The sequence below is a fragment of the Vicugna pacos genome, chromosome 25 (assembly GCF_048564905.1).
Source record: "Vicugna pacos chromosome 25, VicPac4, whole genome shotgun sequence".
NCBI lineage: Eukaryota > Metazoa > Chordata > Mammalia > Artiodactyla > Camelidae > Vicugna > Vicugna pacos.
The window spans coordinates 37,253,949-37,265,986 of NC_133011.1; the positions used below are offsets into that span (position 1 = coordinate 37,253,949).

At 51.2% G+C, this 12,038-nt stretch overlaps 1 protein-coding gene across 10 annotated transcripts in view; it reads right to left on the reverse strand.

Moving 5' to 3' along the window:
• The window catches only part of TRAPPC9 (trafficking protein particle complex subunit 9), a 433,756-nt gene that overhangs the window by 338,270 nt on the left and 83,448 nt on the right, over positions 1 to 12,038 (reverse strand). For all 10 annotated transcript variants that reach the window (XM_072949773.1, XM_072949771.1, XM_072949768.1 and 7 more), the window contains 2 exons: positions 9,645 to 9,861; positions 5,419 to 5,562 (listed from right to left, as the gene is read on the reverse strand). In XM_072949773.1, coding sequence (XP_072805874.1) covers positions 5,419 to 5,562; positions 9,645 to 9,861 — 361 coding nt within the window. The remainder of the gene's footprint in view (positions 1 to 5,418; positions 5,563 to 9,644; positions 9,862 to 12,038) is intronic.

Below are 12,038 nucleotides of genomic sequence, written 5' to 3' on the forward strand. Positions count from 1 at the left end.
CGACTAACGAGGAGAAAGGAGGGAGGCTGCTTTTTAGAAACAGGCGAAGACCCGGAAATGGCCTCAGCGAAACCTGCCTCCCAAGAACCTCTGCTTGTCAAGCCTGCGGAGCACACCTCCCGCACTGGCCTGCCAGGGGTCCTTGCAAAATGCAGGCTCCTGGGTCCTGGATCCAAAGGGGGGCCCTGCAACTGGCACCAAAAATTCGAAGTTAACTGTCAGCTAAGCATTGTTCTCTTCCAAAATATAAGTATTTCTCTGACGAGCTAAGCTTTATCTGAACCAAATAACCATACCCTCACCCAGCTGAGTGATGCGGGGAAGTTCAGGATGGGGGAGGGAGGAGAAGCTACTTGAGTTCCACATGTGGTGAGAGATGCAGTAAAGGGAAGGAAACCCCAGAGGAGGCAGGTCCCCATCCCCTTTACACAAATGGGGACAGTGAGGTGCAGAGAAGTTAAACAACTTCCCCACCTGGATGGTGAGCAGACAAACACTGAGCCCTGCCCTCACCGTTCCGGGTACAGACTGATCAGGACAGACAGAGCCCCGCCCCAGGGAGCTCGTGCTCCAGTGAGGAGGGAGGCAGACGACAAAAAGGCAAAGGAGGTGACGCCAGGCTATCTTGAAATCGCTTCCAAGCTCAGTGAGTGCTTTTCCCCTCTGATGAAATACATGTGTCATCATCCCAACACCAGGGGGCAGCAGCGCAAGGCTGCCTCGAACACGCCATCAGCAACTTCAGTGACTACAAGGGAGCAGTCACTCACGGGGCAGCTCAGCAAATCTCCGCTGAGAGGTGTCAGGGCAAGTGGCCCCCCTCCCCCTCCCACATTAGGAGCTGAGAGGCCAGGGGTCCGGCTTGTTCTGCCACTCGCTGTGAGACTGGGACAGGCCACTGACCGGGTGGGACCTCAGTGCTCACCTCTGCAAGGGGTCTTGTTCAGCTCTGACCTTCAACAGCCTGGTGGCCCAAGAGCACAGGGATGTCAGAGAAGCAACGCCAGGACCCCTCCTGTGGACATACAGATCCTTTGAAAGGGCCTTTGTTTCCATCTTACAGATGGGATCAGTTCCCTGGCAGGCACTGTCACAAACCAAAGGAGCAGGAGATCCAGGTCTCGGACTGAGCCTAGTCCCTGAGCCCGAGCACAGCAACACACCATCTCTTTCCCACACACGCCTTTTTCCCCCAAAACTCGTTCCCTCCGCCTCTCCCTTACCGTGTGCTAAAACCTGCTCACTCCCGGGGCGGTCCCAGCACATCCCGCCTCCTAATGAAAGCTCTCTCACCCTCCCCGGAAGATCCAATCTCTTCCCTCTTCTGGGTTTCCTTAGGACCAAACCCACACAAACAGTCTGGCCAGGGGCAGGGGGTGGGGAAAGCGGGAGGGATGAGCCACCTCACGGTTCCTGTCGCTTGGTCGACATCACTCAAACTATGATCTTAGGGCAAGTTTTACTGAAACGCACCTTCCAAGCAAGGGCCCTGGCGTCCCGTCCCCCTCCTACAGCATTTCCTGAGTGTCACTGATCACTGTGGTCGCTCACTCCACAAATACTTCCCACACACCTACGACCATTCTAGGCGCTACGAACATGCAGTGAGCAAAGCAGTCACTGCTCTCTTGGACAGCACGTTCCAGCTGGGGGGGCGCTGGACAGGGTGGAGACGACCCCGAAGGAGAAGTTCTAGACTCTTCTCCGCATGACCCAGGGTGGGCACCAGCAGCCGTGGGGCTTCACGCTCCTCCACACGAATGCAGCAGACGAGAGGAAACCCCTCTGCTCCCAGGCAGTTCAGCTTCTCGGCCGGTAACTTGCCCTGATGGCCCCGAGGGGCCTGACTTTCCCAGAGGGGATTTATCGGGAGAGGAATCATAGAATCAACCATCGAGAGTGGGTCAACTCCTCCAAAACTGCCCACCCTGAAGAAGAGTCAGGACACTACTAGAAAATGCAGAGAGAGGCGGACGGGGAGGCCACCTGCAGAGACCACCACGGGACAGAGACAGGAAGAATGGCCACGTGAAAGCAGGGGTGAGAGCTTTACCGATGTTCTGAGACAGGAGGGAAAAAAAGGAAACAAAGACTTGACATATTCAAGAAACAAAAGGACGGACAGTGTGGGTCCATCGCAGGGAGCTTCCTACCATCTGTTAACTGCACACGTGTTGGTCTGAGATAACCCTCTGCAATTTTACATTTCTCAAAGTTCCAGCAAGTTTCTAATCACAAAGTATGCTGAGGAGATTTATCATAAAATGTTTAAGACAGATTTTCCTGCAACTTTCAGCTTTAGTTCAGAAACAAGCAAAGCCCTTTGGGGAGATGTCTGAACTCTTGCAAGCCTGATGCACACCATCAGGTATGTCACAGAACAGAATGTGTTTTAGCTGACAACGTACACATCCTTGGGACCAGGGCTAAATGTTGGGTTCTAGGCTTGGCTTTGCCCTGAATAATGGGGAGACTTTGGGCAAAGGACTTAATTAGCATCTCAAAGTGTTACAAACCTCAGCACGGAGGCCTGGACACCCTCTGCCTCCCAAGAAATGAGAATCAAATGAAGCGAGAGACAGGGAAGCACCCAGAAGGCTGGAAAAGAGTTTCACATAAAGGAGGCACAATTAGTAAACAGGCACACAGGAAAAATACCCAACCTTGCAAGCTACCCAGGAAATACAAATTAAAACAATAAGGCAGCATTCTCTACTTGCTGAATCCGCAGCACCGCTGCTGGCGCTGTAATTAGGGCAATCCTTTAGAAGGCAATTTCCAGCGTGTTTCAGCAGCAGCGACAACGGTCCCCACGGCTGACCCAACAACCCCGTTCCTGATAGAGTCTCTCCTGCTCAGACAGCAAAGGCCTGAGGACGCCACGGCATCCTCAAAAGCAGCACCGGTGAGCCCAGAAGAGAGAATGAAAATGAAAGAAAGTATTTGTTACGAATGCGCCCAACAAGGAGCTAAGCACCAGCACGCACCTCAACCAGCTGCAAGGCACGGGCTTCCTTCTGAGGTGATGAAACGTAAAACTGCCTGTGGTGACAGGCGCGCATTTCTTGAATCTACTGAAAAACTGAAGTGCACATTTTAAACGGGCAAATTGTGTGGTCTGTGAATTAAATCTCAATAAAGTTGTTTTTGAGAAAGGAAAAGAAAGCATTTATTATTAAAGCAAACAGCCATACATGGATGCCGACACCTGCCATGAGGTGGCAGGAACAGGAAAAACAGCAAGTCAGACAGAGCCCTGCCTTCAGAGGGCTTGCAGCCTTGCTGGGGAGCCTGTCAATTAAATAAGCGATGAAACCCATGGGCGACAGTGCTCGAGGGGTCAGCACGTGCTCCACCAAGAACACTGCAAGGAACCTCAGGGACCAAGCGAGGCATCACCGGAAACAGCGGAAGTGGCATCTACACTGAGATGTGAAGGATGGAGGACGCCAGCCCGAGGAAGGGAGGAACACGGACAGGGAGAAGGGACGGGGAAGAGGAGAGACATCCAGGTGGATGCGCCACACTTTCTGACCCATTCACTGATCGATGGACACTGGTGAATGGTGTTTTCACTTTGGGGCACTTGGGAGCGGCCACGGAGGGCAGGCAGGACAGCAGGTGCCAAGGCCACAGGCTAGACCTGCTGCTGTGTTTGGAGAACTGGCAGCACCTGGTGGCCAGACCACCAGGGATCCGAGAGCAGAGAGGCCGGGGCTGGAGAGCGTCACCGGTGTTCCCGGTGCAGCACGCAGGACCAGGTTTGCATTCACCACCCGAGGAGCTCATCGGTCTCCTGCCACGATGCCACAGAAGCTCGTGCCCAGACCCCAGTCAGGACGCCTCAGCAGAGATGACCCCACGCCGATGACCATAAGAAGTAACACGGGCACCTCCAAAGCAAGGCCCATAAATCTTCAAGTTGGTACGTCCATCTGCCAAAACTGAGGACCGTCCTGGGGAACCGAGAGCCTTTCCATGTCAATAGTCGGTCTCCTAACTTGTCTCTGGATTCGCACGTTGTCTGCACACAGTCAAGGGGCTACATGGTGCAAGGAAGGGCGAGAACACCCCAAGAGTACGCCGTCTCCACCCACAAACAGCCAGACGGTTTACAGCAAGGAGACGGCTAGCAAGCCCCTCCTCGCGCCCAGAGTCATTTTTCCCCTCTCCTGGCTGCTCCTCTGTTCCATATTTCATTTCACTGCAGCCATACTTAGAAAGGTTAATCATCAGCTCTGTGAGTGGTACCATGAGCTCTCCAGGAGAAAGGTCACCCAATCAATTAAAATATCTATCATTAAAATAATAATAAACTGCCACACTGTCTGTAACATCCCAGTTGTTCAAAGGAGAAGAGGGAGGCCAGGAAGAATTTAATCACCCATCTGAGGTTACGGAATCAGAGGTGGGGTTAGTGGCCAGGACCCTTCGTCCTCCCGACTTCTGTCCTTTCCTCGGAAGACTCCAATTAACCCAACACCACTATACACAGGCCTTTATGGAAACAGTGCTTGTTCAACAGGGTCAGATGTCCCCAGTTTCTCTCCTTCTAAACCCAGTGCCTTTAGATCACTAATTAGTATGACCTCAAATAACCAGCAAGATCCTTCTGTTGTGACGCTTCCACAGGGAGGGCGGGCACTGACCGTCAGCGCACAAGGGACGAGACCACACCGTGGGAGGACTGGTCCCCTGGGACGCATACAAGGCTGCCAAGAGCAAGTCCAGACCCCAGGAGTTTGCTGACAAGGAGCCGGGGACAGGGAGGGGAGGGTGCATAGGCCCTCTGCAGGAAGATGTGTATTTGTGGGGAAAAGTCCGAGATGGCAGATGAGGCAGGGGGAGGGGAAGCACTCAGGGAAGAGGGGGCAGCCCATGAGACTACACGCACCTGCCTGTGAGGAGTGTCGGGGCGGGGTGGTGCCGAGAGAACAGAGCCAGACTGAACAGGAGCTGCCCAGTACCCTGGGTCAGGAGGCACTCAGACTGCTAATGAGGAGAGAAGCTGACGGAGGACCGACATGTGGGCACAGACACGCACGGCCCCTCAGGAGTGGAGACAGAAGCTGCCCTCAGGGGAGTAGTGACCAGAAGGGGCAGAGAGGGGCCTAGAGTTAGGTACCACGTGCTCACTATGACAATTCACTGAGCAGAGTTCATGTGAACTGTGCACCTCTCCACCTAAAAATTACACTTGGACGTTGATGTTTTATAAAATGCAGGCCAAGGCAAGGGGAGCCCACGCAGGAGGCTGAGAGCAGCAAGCAGAGCGGTGGTGTGTGCTGAGAGTGGCCAGGGAGGGGAGGACGTGGGGGACAGGGAGCCACTCTGCAGCGGGGAGCTGGGAGCACCACCGCCTCCACGGGCCAGTGTCGATGGGGGCCTGCGGCAAGAACAGAGTTTGAAGCCACTCACCTTGATCTGACAAGAAGTCCAGCATGGTCTGTAACAGGAAGGACAGGTGCCTGACCGAGAGAGCCGGGTTCCCCATCCTCCGCGAGGCGTAGACCAGCTCATGAAGCAGACGCATCTGGACGGCAGCCCAGCCTCGGTGCATGCCTGCAGCAGAACGCACAAGACATCAAAACGTTGCAGCAGCGCCTCGGGGCCGAGATCCTTTTTGGAACCACGTCTGATGTGTGCAACTCAGTGATGTCAGGACAAATGCCTCCACTATCAAACCCAAAGGGCAACAAAAGCACTTCCCCTGTGTACCCCGGAAAAGAATGCTTAAGGGATGTTTGTTCACACGGTTTTTAAAAAGGTTTTATATACTATATTCTCTTCTGCAAAGGTACAATTTCAAAAATAACTCAGTTTGAAATAATTGTGAGGTTAGAACAAAAGATTATGTTTTCAATGGCATGTATTTGTATTATAACATAATTTTTTTTCAAAAGAATACTGATATCTGCTGGGATTTCATTATCAACAACCAAAGTCATGAAACTGAACAGCACAGCATTTCTCTAAAATACAAGAAAAGTAAATAGCTAAATAGAAAGGAAGAAAGAGTAAGAAAGAAGAAGTAAGAAAGAAAGAAAAGAAAGAGAAAGAGAAAAAGAAAAAGTTACCAACAAACTTGCACGGCTGCTCCCTCCAAAATAACTAAGCCCGTGTTCAAAATCAGAGGTGGGGAAGTTGGTTCACAACCATCGAAAAGGATCTCTTTCAGATCACAGGATCTTTAGACTTTCTTGTTCCATGTCCCTTCTGGCAACAATTACTGCTCTTAAAATTTTTCCACCTTAAAATCCTTCCTGAGGGAGACGTGGTAACAGGAATCAAAAACAGTTACCGCACAGGGTTGTGAGTCCAGGGCCCCTGGGGCTTGGAGCAGAAAGGATTTCAGACTCTCGTAGCCCTACTGACCACCTCTTCCACCGCCCGCCCTAAAAGGCTGACCAGTCCCTTCTGTGAATCCCACTGTATCGTGCACATACTCTGTCCCACAGGCATCCTCCAGCAGGTGCCATGAGGCACATAAGCTCCTGTGTTTGTTTCTTCCATCAGTCCTTAACTTCCTTGGGAGCCAGGGCTGTGTCTCACTCACCCAAGTATCCCTAATGCCTAGTGAGATGTCTGACATGGCTGGTACTTAACAAGCACAGGGGTCAAGTTGAAAACCCGATGAAAGAAAAGGCCCCCATTTTTCCGACATGCCTACTCTAGTACGGAGGATAAAATGACATGGTTTCTGGGATTTGCTGTAAAATACTTCAACAAAGGACGAATTAAAGAAAAAGGAAGAATATGAATGAAGGAAATACAGCAAAACTTGTAAATGCCTTAACCTGGGTGGTGGGCTCATGGTACTGTTCTTTCTAATTTGTGTATATTTAAATTATTTTATAATAATTTTTAAATTATTAACTGAATAGCAATTATTAATACTTATTGATTGAAATCCTTAGAGCTGACCAAACCTACCCCCACACAAAAACCTTAATGTCCTAGTAGTCTGCCTTACAGAAATCTCTTCCGACAATGACAGGAAAGGAGGCAAAGATCCCACAGTAAGTCCACGTCATCAGAAGACCACAGGTCAAAAGGAAGTAAGAAATTCTAAAGAAGATGAAGAGGCTGAAATCAATGCCATGACAACCTAGCCCAGAATTCTCAACGACTCAGCTTAACCTCATCACCACCATATCAAGAATGGGCCAAATATCACTTTGTAGATTTCCCTACCACAGGCAATTATGATAAGACTGAGGATAAATTTTCTTAACACCAAATAGTGTACAAATCGTAACTTCTTTGTGATTCAAACTGCTCCTCCTATAAAATCTGAATCTTTTTATTCTTAAGACAGATTTGCAGCATATGGCCTAGTGATAAAATTTTCAACTCTCTTGTATTCAAAAACTTCACCAGCGTGAGCGTTTATTACATCAACTATTACTTTTTGGCAAACCCATGTGCCTTGTCGGTCTCTTTCACACGAGTTCCTGCAGAAAAGTCAATCCCTTGTTCAGGGCAAGGCTGAGCAAAAGGACTGATCGAAAACTTTCACACACAGCAACACAAGAAGACAAGAATGACCAATAGCAGCCCGCAAAGCTGGCAAACACACACAGTGCCCGTCTGTGTCCAGCCTTGACTTTCCGTAACCAGCGGGGAAACGTCCACTTCAAGAAATAGCCAGAGACATATGTCAGGTCCTGAGAACACAATTTCCCTTTCAGGGTTTAGTGGACTGCCATTTAGTTCTCTGAGAAATGTTTAAAGAGGCCCAGGGCAACAGTGGAGATGGGCTCTAAAGCAGCTTTTACGTCTTACTGGAAACGCAGCCAGCTGCGAGTTACCGTTTTTACTTTATTTGATCTCGCTCTCCTGCCTCCCCCCCCCCAGCCTCCTTCACAGAATGATGGGAGCGCCCCCTCCCGGATCAGGAGGCTAAGCAGAAAGCACCAAGTCACGCGGAGGTGTGCTTTGTCATTTTACTTTTCAAAAGAAACATGTTTTCTTCACGTGATTTACAAATTAAGATCACGAAACAAACTCTTTTCAATAAATGGCAGCCAACACAGGTCACTGTAGCTGCTCATCGGGTTTGGCCCCATGTTACACATACGTACGTGGACACCTGCCGTGTGCCAGCTCGGGACACAGTGAATGGGCACAGGGTCTCTGCTCTCACAGTGCACACAGCCTGGTGGGGGAGGCGCCATTAAGTCATCGCCCAGTTTTTTTTAATGTACTTACAAATTATGGGAAATGCTATCTAAAAAGAACAACAGGAGTCAATGAAAGAGAAAAAGACAAGGACTACATTTAGGCTGAAGGACAACAGGGGACCTCTTCGAAGAGCTGACGCTCTGCCAAGACCCAAAGGGCAACTGTGGTGGAGCAGGTGAAGGGCAGGGCACACTGATAAAGGGCTGGTACCCAAAATACCCCAGATCTATCAAAACTCAACAAGAAGGATAAACAACCCTATTAAAAGATGAGCAAAAGGCCTGAACACACACCCCATCAAAAAAGATATCCAGATGCCAAAGAAGTCCATGAAGAAATGCTCCACATCACCGGTCATCAGGGGATGCAAATGAAAGCAACGAGGTCCCACTGCACACCTACTAGAACAGACAAAAGCCACCACACTGACGACACCCAGGGCTGGTAAGGATGTGCAGCAACAGGAGCTCCCATTCACCGCTGGTGGGAATGCAGAATGGTCCAGACACTTTGGAAGACAGTCCGGCAGTTTCTTACAAAACTAAACGTACTCCTGCCATATGATCCAGCAACTCCACTCCTTGGTGTTTACTCGATGAAGTGGAAACTTACGTCCACACACAAATCTGCGCATAGATGTTAATAGCAGCTCTTTTCATAATCACCAAAATTTAGAAGCAACTAACATGCCCTTCAGTAGGTGAATGGATAAATATAATAAACTATGGTCCAGCCAGAAAATGGACTATTATTCGGCACTAAAAACAAATGAGCTATGAAGCCATGAACAGGCATGGAGGAACCTTAAACGCACATCATTAAGTGAAAGGAGACCATCTGAAAAGGCCATGCAACTGTATGATCCCAACTGTATGGTACTCTGGAAAAGGCAAAACCATACAGACCGAAAAATCAGTGGCTGTCAGAGGTTAGAGGGGAAAGAGCGATGAATAAGGGGGAGCCAGGCATGTTTAGGGCAGGGAAACTGCTCTGTGTGATGCTGTAACAGTGGACGCATGTCATTGTGCACTTGTCCAAACCCACAGAGTGCACAGCACCAAGAGGAAGCCCTGCTGTCAAGTATGGGCTCTGGGTGATGACGACATGTCAGCGCGGGTTCACCCACTGCAGCAAACGCACACACCGGTGCGGGTGTCGATGACAGGGAGGCTGTGGGGACAAACTGCAGCCCGCACACCAAGTCCAGCCCGGCTGCTGCCATGAGTGTAGCTGCCGGCCTGCAGACGGCCTGGCCGCTCCCGCGTCTCAGCAGCAGGGCCGAGCAGCTGCGCCAGAGACCCGGGACCCAGACCCTGAGATACTCACTCCCCAGCCCTGGACAGAAAAAGTCTGCTGAGCCCTGCTCTACACGAATCCGAATGCACCTTGATTAGACAGGCAGCCCAGGGCCCAAGCCAGGCACGACTCGCAGGGCTGAAATGACATTTTAGTTCCAGCACCTCTGTTGAAGTCCTGCGGATCCAGCGACAGACTGTAGCCAGGGAGCGTCTCCAGAAGGAGCTTGTAGCAGGCCCTCCAGCCGGGCTCCGAGATGCTGGGGGCCACGCACTGCATGGCGGCCACGCGCTTGAAGAAGGCGGACTTGCGGTGGAAGCCGATCAACTCGTAGAGCTCGGAGAGGACGCTGTACCGCTGAATCTTCTCCTCCTCGGACAGCTGGAGCACAGGGAGAAAAGCAACAAGCATCTGAAAGAGACTTGCCAGCGAAAAAGGACACGTGGAAAAGGCCTGTCCATTAAACAGAGGCCCGGTGACACAGGGAGGAAGAGGAAGGTCGAGTTAGCGCGCCGACGGGGCCGGATCCAGAAACGCAGGGAAGCAGCGCCACAATGAAGCTCCAAGCCCCTCTGGGCCCCACCTCTCCAGCCTGTATTCCCTGAAACAAAGGAATCTGCCTCCTACACATGAGATGCAGAGAAAGGAAAGAGGAAAAGGAAGGGAAAGGAAAGGAACAGCAGCTCATGCAGACCCCAGGGCTTGGGCAGAACTTTCATCAAATACCCAACTTCTCAAAACACAGAATATACAGTAACAGACTGACATGATGGTAACAACTTCTGTTTTTAAGCACCAACCACATGCCAGCAAACGCAGTGCCCCTCACTGAATCATTGCAATAATCCCAGAAACTGTCACCACCCCAGCTCACAGGCGCAGAAATCTGAAACTCAGGGAGGTATTACCATCCTGGACAAACCCCACAGCCAGTGAGTGTCCGGGGCAAGACCTGAGTCTGGGGTGGGGCTCTGCTTACCGCCCGGTGCCCCCTCCCCACGCGCAGCTACCTTTCCAGAGGAGGGACAGCCAGAACCCCGCTGCCACCAAGGCCACCCTATGTAAGGGGGCCGTTAACTCTCTCACATCCCTGACAAAATATGTGTTTCCCAGATGTTTCTGTGTGAACAGAAGCACAGCTTGCACAGAAGCATCGTCCGGAAGCCCTCCCATCCACCCCTCTTCCCCACGCCCACTGCCACGCCCGCCCTGGGCCCTCATGAGCTCCCACCTAGAAGCCTCATCTCAGTCGTCTTCCTCCCAGCTCTCTCTCCTTCCTTAACCTGTCCACACGCAGCTGCCAGACAAGCAGTCCTGAGGCGCGGTGCAGAGCCCATCACCCCATCTCAGAGATGCTCAGAACCCCCTCGGAACTACACCATGGAACCCAAATGCCCTCGGCACGCCAGGCCCTCCTGAGTGAGCCCCACTCTGTCTGTGTGACTCTAGGTCCCACTGCCGACCTCTGACCTGTCCAAATGGAACCGCTCTAATTCATGGGTTTTCTCATTCTGTCAACACATGTTTATTGAATGCCTTCTCTGTGGCCACCACAGCTGTGGCTGGGGACACAGCAGGGAACAAAACTGGCAAAGACCCCTGCCCTCAGGGAAGACGACAGCACATAAGTGAATAAAGAAATGAAACCATGACTCTACCATGAAACCATGATGAAATGTACCCTGAGGGCAGACTACCCTTTACCTAGGGAATAAAAAGGAATTGACCAGGCAGAGATGCCCCAGGTAGAACCCGGAAATCCTGGGCTTCCCACTTCAGCTCCTGGCTGGCTGGCTGTCTTCTTCCTGCCACCCCTCCCCTGCATTTCCAGGTCTGACTCCTTCAAAGGTCCCTTCGGAGGCTGCCTCTTCAACAGCCCCGTCCCCACGCCCTGCAGCTGCCGCTTCTTGCCTGAAGTTCTCAGAACCACTCTGGACCCCACAGTGTCATTTCTCTCCTGTCCAGCCCTGTTCACGTCTGCCTGGGCGGCAGCAGCATTTCACACGCACACATCCGTGCGTGGGCATCACCGCCGCTGCACACACTCGCCGGCACTTGACGTCAGCAGTCTTTCTCCGTTTAGCCAGTCAGGGGCTCTGATTTGAGTCTCCCTGACAGCTGGCGAGGCTGAACACTTTTTCACAAGATGACTGGCTACTTCCGGATCTTCCTTCGCAAAGTGTTCAGACCTCCAGATCACTGTTTAATTAGGTCATCTGTATTACTGAGTTGTAGCTCTTTATATGTTCTGCATGTAAGTCCTTAGTCATGTATAAATGTCTTCCCCCAGTCTGCTGCCATTTGTTTTCCAAAGGGGGTCTTCTGATAAGCAGAAATTGTGGATTAGCTCAATGTATAAATTTTTTTTCTATGGTTAATGCTTTCTGTGTCCTTATCTAAGACACCTTGGCCCACCCCAAGGTCCCAAACATAATCTTCATGTTTTTTTCTAGAAGTTTTATGTTTAGGTAGAGGACTCGTGGATATGCCACTTTGAGAAGGACACAGCCTCTGCTTCCCAGGAGAGCACAGAACAGCTGCAGAGAGAGGAGCCGGTG